We start from the raw sequence: 12205 nt of genomic DNA, 5'->3' as shown, positions 1-12205 counted from the left end.
CACAACAGACGAGACAGCCTCTTCGGGCCTATGCCCACCCTCCTTGGTATAACACTGTGTTTAGTATATAAATACATATTTGCATAAAGCTGTTTTAAAAGGCAGTGGAATGATAAACATCAAATTCAGGACAAATTACCTGAGGGTGGGCAGGTGGGGCAGAGAAACAGGGAGTCCTACTGGGGAGGTCGGAGCTCTGGGTTGGGTGGGGTCCCGGGCATTGGTCATTGGCTGGTTTTCCTGTTGGCCTCCCAGACCCGCCCCCGCCTGACACTCTCTGCCCAGGGGCTGGCTCTGCAGACATCACCTTCCTCGTCTCTCTGCTCAGTGGGAGGCACTGCCAGGAAGTGAGGGGAGGGGAGAACGAGGTGGGCTATCAGCTCTTCCCCTCCCCTCCAGGCCCCCTGAGGCTCTCAGGGCTCCGTACCAGCCTGATGGGCCCTCTCTCCCCACCTGCCCACCCTCTGAGAATAATCTCTTCATCAAGCCTCTCCGATGAAGCCCTTTGAGCACTTTATGTGTGTCCCGGCTCACAGAAACAACTGTATATATGCTTTCTAAGCTTTAATATGTATCAGATAAACTTAAAAATTATCTTAAAAGTACCTGGGCTTCCGAGCTGGCGGGTGAAACGACCATTGTTGTGGGCTCTGCAAGAGAAGAGAGCAGGGGGTCAAGACCGTACCTCAGGACCCCAGGACCCGCCCAGCAGGATGCCCACCCACCTTCCCCTCAGAACACACAGCGCATCCCCCAGTCTCCATCGGAAAACCAGAAAGCTCATGACAGGCTGAAACACTGGTCATTTGGACAGACGCTTACAAGACCCAGCTCTGGCTGGACGCCCCCTGGTGCAGGGGCCAGGAGAGCGACGCAGATCCTGCCCACAGGGGGCTGATGGTCAGCTGGCAAAGACAGCCCCCCTGCCCATCCCACACAGCAGTCACACCCAAGGTGACGGCCCAGAGGGAGCAGCCAATAGGGCCATGGAGCCAGTCCTGCCCCTGGGAAGCGTGGGTGGAGGGGAGAGGGAGAAAGAAGCAGGGCAGCTCAGCAGGTCTGCAGGAAAGACCTCTTGGTCTGAAGTTCAGGTTGAGGCCATGCCTCTGAGTCACAGCAGTCAGACGGGAAACTCAGGCTCACAGGAGACGACAGACTTTGCCCCAACAGCTGAGCGGGGTAAGTCAGCATCTGGCCACCACCTCTGGATTTGGGGGTCTCCCCCCAGAGAGAATCACAGTCCCCCGTTGAAGCCCAGGTGCTAGATTGGGCTCTATGTATTTTATCATGTTTATTATTAAACATGGCACTGAGCTAACACGTTCACAAGCGCTCACTCATGCAACGCACATACAACCTGGGGGGGGGGGGTGGTTCTGGTACCCATTTCACAGAGGAAGAAACAGAGGCCCATGGGGGTGAGCGTGTTTGCCCCACACTGTCAGAGTTGGTAAGTGGTGGTGCCAGGTGAGGCCAGCATGGGGGACCCCAGAATCTGTATTCCGGTCACTCTAGAAGCTGCCCCCTGCGGCCCCCCAAGATGCCAGGCTGGATAACACACAAACCCACCCACTCCTCCCAGCTCCTTGAACTAAGCCCGCAGGTAGAAGTGTGTTGGGCTGTCAACTCAGCTGCCTTAAATTCTTTCTGGAATAATATGGGATATAAAAAACAAACCATGAAATTCTCTGCTAAGTGAACCTGCTAACTCTGCAAATGTTTTCAAAATGCCATCAAGAGCCAGGAAGATTGCCAAGATGAAGGGAGCGTGTGTGGGGCTGAGCCATTAAAGTAATGAACACAGTCCACTCTCAGCATCAGCAGAGTTGATAAAAAAGAGAGCAGCAAGCAGCACACTGTGGCTCATGTGGGGCGTTCAATAAATTTTGTGCTATGATTGGATGGAGGCAATGGAAGGGGGAGGAAATCAGACCCAGAACAAAGGCGCTTCCTGGAAGGGGCCAGGGCCCTGCCTCGTCCCCATGGGCAAGCAGGAGGGGCAGGGTGGCCCACCCTTCGTGCCCTTCACAGACAGCACAGGTGTGTGGAGTCCTCCAGTCAGTGGGAAGCTTTCTGGTTGGAATAATTTTAATGGTTTTATCCCTGGCTTAAACAGTCCATATGTTAACAAAGTAAGCCTTCATGAATCTAATTGTATTCCAAGTTGCAAGGACTTGGGGAGTCTTTGGGGTTTGATGCGCAAGCCACCCCTCGGGGAGGTTCAGAGCGGACTGAGGCTGTGCCCGGCTCTCTGCACAGAGCTCTTTGCTACAAAACCGAGAAATGATTTGTTATGGCTTCAATCCACATAGCCACCTCCCAGAGGCTGGTTCCGTGACTCCCTCATTACAGATGAGGGAACTGAGGGTCAGGCAGATTGAAAAATTTACCCAAGACCACACAGCTAATGAATGTCAGAGCTGGGACCCCCATCAAGCACTGCCAGATCCCACAGTCACCTCCTCACCCTCCAGCCTGGAATAACCAGGTGTAACTGCATGTGGCCACCATGAGTTTGTCATCCATGTAGTCACATAGCATTGAGCAAACGACATTCTGCTTATTTGAAAAATTCTGTCGAGGGGCGAGCAGAGACCCAGATAGAAGCAAAGGGAGACAGTGGGCCTGACGGGCCTCACTCGGTCTGCTGATGCTGCGTTGAGCTGGGAGCCGGAACCAGGACACCTGGTTTCCACCGCGTCACCCCACTAGGCGCTCCTCTCTCCCTGCAGGGAAGTACATCCTCACCAAGATGTACTGGAAAAGGAAAGCTACTCTGGTTTCTTTTGTATAAAGTAACAAAAGAGGAGAAATCAAGATGCTAGGGAGTCTGCTTTGAAATGACCCTGTGTTATGGTAGTAAAAGATGAAATATTTCATTTGGAGAAGAGAAGTCTGTGCAGACTGTGCAGCCTGGAGTGCCCCAAGCAGCTTCAAGAGGAGTGCTCCCACATGCCTAGCAGGCGGGTGGTGGGAGGAGGGTTACCTGGCAGCTTCAGTCCCCGGCTGCCCAGGGGGGTGGGGTAGGAATGAGGAACATCGTTCAGGCCAGATTCCTACCCACCTATGGGGATGACTCTGGGGGTCTTGCCTCTCTGACCTCATTTCTTCACTTGCACACAGACGACACCTACCAAGCCTCACTCATGCTCCCTAGGGCATGATGCCCTGCAAGGGTGCAGAGAGCAAGGCCACCGGGTGACAATGAGGCAGTGGGACCCCAGGGCCCCTGGCCAGACTCAGTCCGACGGCATGCTGCCCAACTCTCTTTAGGCTTGGAGTCAGGACACGGAATGGCTGTGGAGGAGCCAGGATTCCCCTCTTCAGTCCCTCCCACCTCTGGGGGAGGCCAGCCACAGCATCAGCTCCCCCAGGCTGCACCCCCCCAGGGTTCTTCAATACTGACAATGAATGAAAACTACAAAGGGGAGAGTCCACCCTCCAGCCCAGAGGCCCCAGCCTTTCCATGACTCAGGCTTAGGGCCCTCAGGAGCACCTGTGTGGCCAGGTGGCAGGGGTGGGGGGGGCCGGCAGGCAGACTGAGGCCCCTGCAGGCTGTGGTGATGCCAGCCCCACTCAGTGCTGGTGGACAATGGCCACGACCCCAAGGAAGGCAACTTGAAACCTCTCTCAAAATTACACCCCCACTCACCTTTTGACTGAGCAGGTCCGCTTAGGTGAGCTCAGGTAGCTCGACACCCGCAAGACCACCCACCGTCACACCCTTCCTAATGTGACACATCGGGGGCACATAATGTCCCCTCAAGACATGGAGACGTCCACACAAGGGGCACAGATGGCACTAAAAAGAAGGTGTCCTTTTGCAATGAGATGATCTGAGCCCCCTATTCAGGGAAACAGCAGCGGGCAACCCCGTGTTTAGAATGGGCAACAGTCACCTGCCTGCCGGTGCACACACAAAACACACGCATGAGGCTTTCTCCCACCGTGAGGAAGCTGGCAGGAGACTCTCCATCTGCACTCCCTTCCCACTTTCTGAGTTTGGAGCATGGGGTGTGCTATGGAGTCAAGAAATTAATGTGTATTTGGGGGGGGCGGGGCGTGAGAGAGAGAGCATGGCATCTACCCTGCTCACTCAGTTCAGGCAGGAGCTTGCGGTCTGGAGCAAACACAGACTTTGGAATCAGACAACTTGTGTGGCTTAGAGCAACTTACTGGCTTTTCCAATCTCCTCAGAGCCCTCTTATAAACAGGGAAATCACCTACCATACAGGTTATTGTGAAGATTAAACGAAAACACACACAGTGTCGGGCACCGAGTAAGTCATCAATAAAAAGTGGTTTCATCATCAAGAAACAAATTTAAAACTGAAGTAATGTCCTAGACCAAGCACTGGTCTCTAGAAACGAGCTGCTGAAAGCGCAGAGGCAAACCGAAGCCACGAGGGAAAAGGCCCGCTCAGAACCACGGAGGCGGAGTGTTTGCTTGGCAAACACAGGGCTCTCTGGGTCAAAGGCATCCGTGTGTTTGCCGCGTGCCCTTCTTCCTCCACCTCACTTCCGCCACTGCCCATGGTGACAGGCTGTGGTAAGAGCCACCTGCTCCTCCATAAACTCACGCTGCACCCACAGGGCGTGGCGTCCTCCTCCCGCAGGCAAGGACCTGGGACCCCCACGCGTGGGATCACTTCCAGTGGAGACCCAAGTCAGGTAGCACGTGTTGGCCAGAGAATGGCCACACACCCCCAACAAGAAATCCTCAGCTGATCCTCTGCTTTTTCACAAATTTCTGGGGAGGGGAGGGTGAGCGCTCCTCTGCTCCTGCAGGACTTCCACACCCACCCCTGCCGGCGTTCTCGGGGACAGCCCCAGGGAGACCCCGCCGAGGGTCAGAAGTGGTGCATTACACACTGAAGTGTTCCTCCTCCCTCGGCTAATGACGGCTCACTTGGGCTTCCTGGGTGCTTTTCAGGGACTATGTCATTTAGTCCTTGCTGTTGCCCCACAACGCAGCCCAGAGAGGGTGACGAACTTACCCAAGGTCACCTGGCTGAGATCCAACCCCCAGTCAGCCTGGCTCTGAAGCTGACACCACACCACGACTTGTTCCCCTCACTGACCATTCAAGTTACCTGAAGATAGAATGAGTATGCTGGCGCTGGAGGTGTTCCAGCAAGAACTGGGGGCCCCTTCTGAGGGTGTGGCCCAGGGAATCCACGCACAGTAGCCCAGGGGCCCCAGACTGAGTCCTGGGTCGGCAGCCTCGGCACCACTGGGGACTGGTCAGAAGTCCAGATTCACAGGCCCACCCCAGACCTGGGCAGAATCAGACACTACAGGGTGGGACCCTGCGCCCCGTGGATCTGTCTTTAACTGAGGCTGACCCGGGGTCTGCTGAGCTGCAGAGGTGGAATCCAGGTGCGAGGAACAGCGTCCACTCCATTCGTGATTCTTCCCTCCATGGTCAGCAGAAGAAGGGCCACCTACCTGTCCTCGCGCCAATCCCCAGGACCTGCGGACAAGTATGTCACGTTGCAAGTAGAACTCGGGGTGGCAGATGGAAGCAAGGTTGCTAATCAGCTGGCCTTAAGGCAAAGAGATTATCCTGGATTTCTGACCTCCCCGACTGTAAGAGAACAAATTTGTGTTGTTTTAAGTAGTAGGTTTGTGCTGTTTGTTACCACAGCCAAAGGAAACTATTACACCTGCTTCCAACTGTCCCACCTTCTCTCACTCTCCAATCTCCAGGATAGGCTACAGGGCACATGCCCTTGAGTGGACACGGGTGTGCTTGACAGTGATGGAAGGGGATTTGAGGCAGAGCTGAAGGCAGTGGCAGGCATGTCCCCCACACGCACTGGACTCAGTGCAGGCTGATTTGCCGAATTACCAGGATGCCACTCCCAGGCAGCCTTCCTCCCTGACTGGGCCTCACCTGGAGGCCAAAACCCCTCTGAGGCATCTAACAGGATCAGAGCGGACCTCTCACATCTTCCTGCAGCCAATACTCACTGGCATATTTGCCTAAATGGCCACATTCCCAGCCTGGAGCCACCAGTGTGCACACTGCTCCCTTTGTGGGAGCCACTCAAATACCTCTGGCCCCCACGGCTCAGCCACTGGTGCCAAACTGAAAAGCACAGTGGATGCGGTCACAGGGAACAGACAACGCCATCTTCATGAAGACCTGGGGGTGGGGAGGAAGTTGGCAGAGAGGCTGGGGCTGGAACCCTGTGAGCCACAGGGACCTCTTCTTAAGAATCCAAGCCCCTCCGAACACAGGGTGTGTGAGTGTGAAGGGGCGGGTGGGTCGGGGGCAGGTGACCAGACACAGGCTTAGCCTCCCCGGGGGTCATCTGTGATGGCCAACCCCAGGCACAGGCAGTTTCACAGACATCTCCAAAGAGAACACAGTTCGTCAAGGGACTGCCTTCCTGTGAGGTAATCCTTGCTCAGAGGCAAGACTGAACGGGGAATGCAAACACACCCAGCCCACAGTCACACAGACAGCCGCCCTTCCCAGCACCCACCCTGGCCAGGCCCTCGCCACTCCCCCCTGCCCCGCGCAGCACCCCCAGCCCTCGCTCCCCGTTTCCGGGATGGGAGTACTCGGATGTCCTCTGGGATGCAGAACATTTTACATCATCAGGAAAGACGCGTGGGAGCAGGTGCCCAGGCCCTCGGCCAGGTGCACAGTGCAGCGCCCCACCCTCTCCAGGGCCTGCGACCTGTGACCCTGGTCTGGGCCCATTCCCTGCAGGTGCTGCATCCTGAGTGGGATCAAGATGGGCTGCACATAGGAGCCGGATGAGGACACCTTCATTGCCATCCCAGCAGCCAGTGCTTCCCCGTGCCAGCATGTCCCATGGCTTCACAGACACTAACACAGCCCCTGAGGTAGCTGCTCCTGTCCCTCCCATTTCAGAGAACAAAACCGAGGCCCCCAGAAGCGAAAGCACCTTCCCAAGGCCAGGCAGACAGTGGGGAGCAGGGCTTGAGCCGGCTGAGTCCACCCCCAGCCCTGCCCCCACTGCATCCCCAGGGGGCTGGACGGCTACTTGACCCCTGTGACCCTCAGTTTTCTCTCTGGACAACTGGGATCGTCACAATGCCTCTCTCATCAGAGGCGTGAACAAGAGCGGGCCGACGCCAAGCAGCTTCTCTCCCGCGAGCACCCTGCAGACGTTACCTGCTGTCACCCCGATGGGAAGGCAGAGTGTGCGCCTGTCCCTGGTGGCCCAGCTTCATGTCCACACCACGTCCTGAGAGGGTAACCCTCACAGAGCACTGAGGACCCTTGCATGACGGCCAGGTGGGTGACACCGGCAGCTTTGGTGGGGAGTCAAGAAGCACAAGAAGCCGAGAAGCCACGTGGGAAGGACCTGCCAGGAGATCCCGGGGGCGGGAAATAACCTCCCCTCTGGCAGCAGGATTCATCTTTCCAACCAGCTCTCACTTCTCCCCAACGTGACAGGGACACCACAGCTGGACACGGCCACTCCACCCTCACCCACACATTCATCCTATGGAGAAACATTTAGAAAAATAAAGGCAAGCTAGAGGGACAGTCCCCAGTCTCAGGAGACTCAGGAGGGGACTTGTCACCGACCCAGTGAGTCCAGCTAGAGTGCCTAGAACCCAGAGGACACAGAGGTTTCTGGAACATCTGTGCTCTAGTGACATTCCTCTGTGGCCCTGAATCCTACTTCAGCCCTGGGAGGGGACACATTGGGCCAGGAGACAAAGGAGTGTATGCAGTGGAGACAGACGGCTCCAGTGACATGCACAGTAACAGTAGCAGAGAAACAAGAATGCTGGTGGTGGCGGCGGCACCTGTGTGTGTGTGTGTGTGTGTGTGTGTGTGTGTGTGTCTGTCTGTCTGTCTGTCTGTGTCTGTGCACATGTGTGCGCCGTGGGCCCAGCATGAATGCAGGCTCCGTACTGATGTTCCCTCACCAGTCCTCACTCCTCCCCCGGGCACGTGCCATACTCACCCCAGTTTACAGAGGAGGATAAGGGGCACAGGTAGGACACTGCTCTGTTCCTCTAGCTGCTGGGCTGGTGGTAAAGAGGTGGAAGAAAAATTCTCGGCCCCATGGAGCTCATGACATCACAAGGGACATCACAATCCAACACGGGACAGACTATTCACCGTTTCTGTGTTTGGAACTCAGGCCTGCAAAATGAGGCATGCTGGGAAGGCCATGCATCCAGGAGCAGTGGGCTGCAACGGGGAGCCACCCATGGGAGCCTTCCCCTGGAGACAGGTGCCAGTGCTCTGGGTGCCTGGAGGGGCAGCTGGCCTCAGAACTGCAGGCACAGAGGGAAGAGCAGGAGGGGGGCTGGAGGGGCAGGTGCGACCTGGTGGACAGGTCATGGGAGGCACCCAGGTGTGAAGAGTGGGGCCTGTGGAAAGTTTTAGCATCAAAACTGACAAGAAAAAAAATCAGAGAAGTAGAGCAGTGTGTAAATTAGCCCAAGCAGCATGGAAAAGGGGGAGGCGAAGGGAGACACAGGGACAGGCTCGCTCCCAGCTCACATGATGACGGCACACGCTCCCACCCACACTCAGCCTTCTGCCCGAGGGGGTCTTCCTGCCGGACAGCCAGGTGCCTGCAGGAGAGGCTGCTTCACCAGCAGTAGGCAGAAAGGGCGAAGCTCTCTCCAGTGAGGTGACAGCCAGGGCTGCTTTGGGGAGCAGACATTCTCCTGGGGTGAACCGCCCTGGAGGTCATTCAAGGGTCACCTGGTCCCTGACCACACCGCATTTAAGGAATTAGTTTGCCTCAGCACACACGGCACACAGTGACGGCGTTTCTTGCTGCAATTAAAAAAAAAAAGAATCCTTTTCCCATCAGGAGGTTTTAAGAATGGCCTCAAAAATAACTCCACGTTAACAGATTTTCCATTTTCCCACTTTAAATAAAACGAGGGGCTTCAAGCAGTTTTGAAGAAGTCTTCAGACTAAGATCAGGAAGTTTATTCTAGTCAGTTTTCCCCAATTAGCTGGAAGAGGGGGAGAAGTACTCCCACCAGGATGCTAAGATAATATTATTCATCCCCCAAGTATGGTTCAGTTTTGTTGATTTCTTTAAGGTCACTTTAAACATTTACTTAACACCTGGATTTACCAGAACTCTGTAAGGGAGGACGAGGCCCGAGGGCTTGTGTGAACATTTTCCCGGTTGAGATTTGCAAGCATCTCTCAGTGAATTCGCTAGTCACTCAGGTCCTAGAGAAACGTGGGGTCAGCCACCTACGGAGATGGCTGGTCCAAAGGCTCAGCTGATTCACGAAAGCTCAACAAGAACAGAAAAGAAAGTTCAGGATAATGTATTTTTCTTCATCTTTAAAGAGGCAGGAAGTCATAAACCTCATCCACCTTTACAAGACACGTTTATGAATAGAAACCAAAGATCATATAGAATGGAAAACGAAATTGGGCTCCTTGATGTCACGGGCTGCCACCTCCCTGTAAAGATCAAGGTAGAGTGGCCACCCATGAGCTGTGCACCAGCCTGGCTTTCCATGGACCTGTGAGTGTGGAGGCAGCAGGAAGTGCTGCTGGGTCTGCAATGAGCAGGAAGAAGGGGCCATAAACCCTGGGGGCTGGCGAGGTGGACAGAACCAGATGACACTGCTCCCGAGGACAACCCTCTTGATACGTTTTGGAGAGTACCAATAAGAAACACAGCCTGACTCCCCCACAGTTAGAGAGACACAGGGACCCCTCAGTTCTAACCAGCTGCTTATGACTGGTGGCAAACTACTTCTCACCCTCAGCCTCAGTTTCCCCTTTAAAACCAGAGAGTCAGACCAGGCAGGCCCCTATAGTTCTGTCCCACTCTGTGGTGCCAGGAGCCAGACCCTGGGTCATATTGTTTGTCTCTAAGGATGGGGAGGAGTGCAGGGATGGGCTTTTAAGGAGGAAAATAAAGCTTCGGGAGAAAAGCTCTCTGTGAACATGCAGATTCCAGGGCCCCACAGGTGCGATGAGGCCATCATGCACAGTGCTCCCAGCCCAGCCTCTGGAGAGAGTGAACATGGGCATTAAGAGCATGAGTGCTAGGCCAGCCCCACTGGCCCAGTGGTTAAGTTCGGCGCACTCTGATTCAGCAGCCCAAGTTCGATTCCCAGGCACAGACCTACACCACTCATCTGGCCATGCTGTGGTGGCGGCTCACATACAAAAAGAGGAAGACTGGCAGTGGATGTTAGCTCAGGGCAAATCTTCCTCAGCAAAAAAAAAAAAAAAAGGAAAGAAAGAAAGAAAGGAATAAAAAAGAGCATGAATGCTGATTCCAAATCCTGCCACTTTCTGTGTGGCTTTGGGCAAGACTTCACCCTAATGTAAAATGGGAATAACACCGTTCACATGCCAACTGTTACTGTGTTAAACCTGTCAAATATATTGGTACTTTTTGTGCAAAATACAGTCACTCACAAGTGTATGGCAGAGGTGTAGCAGGCGGTGGCAACAGGGCACAGGAACGAGAAGGAACTAGCAGAGAAATGCAGCGACGGTCCCTGGGCAGGGCTCAGCAGACTGGTCCTGGTACCAAGGCTGCTGTCACTTCTGTCTAGCTTTGCCGGGGCCTCCCCCGTCCTCTGGGAAGGCTGCCCCGAGGGTCTCTGCAAACCCCCAGCTCCCAGGGCTGGAGTCCAGCCCTCCTCCAGCACACACAGTAGTCTCCCCACAGGACACCAGCTTCTGGGCTAATATCAGCAGAGCTCCATACCACAACTCTGGTTCTCCAGGGAAGAAATAACACTTTTTTAAAGAAAGAGTCTAAAAATCATGTAAACTCACCATTCTGAATAGACTTCAGATACCTTTCAAGCTTAATTGTTGGTTCTTGTTGATGATTAAGAGCAGAAAAACTAAGCAAGTTGTCTCCAAATTTTAAACGTTCTTCCTGCTCTCTTTTAAACCCAGGAAATTGGTGGCAATCCAGCCGGGATTCCGAGTGAGGCACAGCCCCGGCCTCCTCTCCCTCATACTCAGGAAAAAGAGCCTAACCAGGACTCTGCCTAAGGCACAGGTCTGCAGTTACCACGCAACAAGGATTCCACGCCCTGAACCACTGGGTGGAAAAGTCTGAGGGCTGCAGACCCACAAAGCAGACGGAACTAGCTCCAGGTGGGGCTAGGAGAATTGGAGACAGGAAAGGCAGAATCTGGTCTCTCCACTGAAGGTACTGCTCAGCCATCAAGCCAAAGTCCCTCTCCTCTGAGGCAAGAGAGCAGCTGGCCCTGATGTTAGAAATGGGTTCCTGACGGGTGGTGCTGGGGGGGAGGGGGCGGGGTCCAGGACAGGGAGAGGGGACTATCAGGTGGGAGAGGGAAGGATGGAGAGGAGCGGCACTCCTAGGTCCAGCAGAGGCAGGGAGGGAGAGGAGGGGGGAGGGACGGAGGTCTGGGTCCAGCAGAGAGGTGGGGGGGCCGGTGTCCCAATCCAGAAAAGGTAGAACGCGGATAAGGGCCTTCCGGTCTCACGGAGAGAGAAGGCTGAGGAGAGGGTGCGGGAGGGGGCGCCGGGTCCATAGAGAGAGGGTGCAGAAGGAGGGTGCAGAGGAGGGGACGCCGGGTCCAGCAGAGGGAGAGTGAGGGAGGGCAACCGGTCCAGTAGAAGGAAGGTGCGGAGGGGGGATCGCCGGGTCCAGCAGAGAGAGGGTGCGGGGTTGGGGGGGAGCTCCGGGTCCAGCCGGAGGGAGGGTGCGGAGGGGGGAGACTCCTAACTAGCAGAGGAGGGGCATAGGGGAGGGCAGAGAGGGGTCGCAGCCCCTTTCCCGGGACTGAGGGCCTTGGCCCAGCCCCCCGCGCTCCCCACCACGCCGCCCCAAGCGCCCGGCCACACCCCCGCCCCAGCCTCACCCGCGGCGCCGGGCTCCCGCCGCGCGCCCACCGAGCCGTCCCTGCGCAGGAGGATGTCCGCCGTGTCCCGGATGCGCCGTCGGCCGCCCGGCGCGCCCCGCAGCCCGCGGCAGCCCTGGAAGCACACGGCCCACGCCTGCTCCTCGTTGATGGGCTGCTCGTAGGCCTTCAGCACCTCCTCCAGGGACAGCTCCCACGGCTCCGGCCGCCCCGCGCCCCCCGCTCGCTCCGCCGCGGCCGCCGCGCCGCTGGAGCCGCCGGGCCGGGCCATGGCCGCCCATCATCGCCGCCGGCGCGCCCGGCCCATCTCCATAACAGCGCGCCGGGGCGGCCGACGCACCCGCCGAGCGCGGGGGGCGGGTCCCGCGCC

The 12205-nt window shown here is 56.2% G+C and overlaps 1 protein-coding gene across 11 annotated transcripts in view; it reads right to left on the bottom strand.

The window, feature by feature from the left end:
• The window catches only part of SPIRE2 (spire type actin nucleation factor 2), a 31940-nt gene extending 19735 nt beyond the window's left edge, over positions 1–12205 (bottom strand). For 4 of the 11 annotated variants that reach the window (XR_011499105.1, XR_011499104.1, XR_011499106.1 and 1 more), the window contains exons 1-2: positions 11836–12204; positions 607–650 (exon numbers count right to left, since the gene is read on the bottom strand). Coding sequence is in view for 7 of the 11 variants with exons in the window: in XM_070500701.1 (XP_070356802.1) it covers positions 607–650; positions 11836–12106 (315 nt within the window). In the remaining 4 variants the exon portion in view is untranslated. Of the gene's footprint in view, positions 1–606; positions 651–10771; positions 10906–11835 lie in introns of those variants that run through there. The other 7 variants (XR_011499103.1, XM_070500704.1, XM_070500703.1 and 4 more) reach the window with 3 other exon arrangements.

Source organism: Equus asinus, chromosome 28 (assembly GCF_041296235.1).
Source record: "Equus asinus isolate D_3611 breed Donkey chromosome 28, EquAss-T2T_v2, whole genome shotgun sequence".
Classification (NCBI taxonomy): domain Eukaryota; kingdom Metazoa; phylum Chordata; class Mammalia; order Perissodactyla; family Equidae; genus Equus; species Equus asinus.
This window is presented reverse-complemented; position numbering and strand designations above follow the sequence as displayed.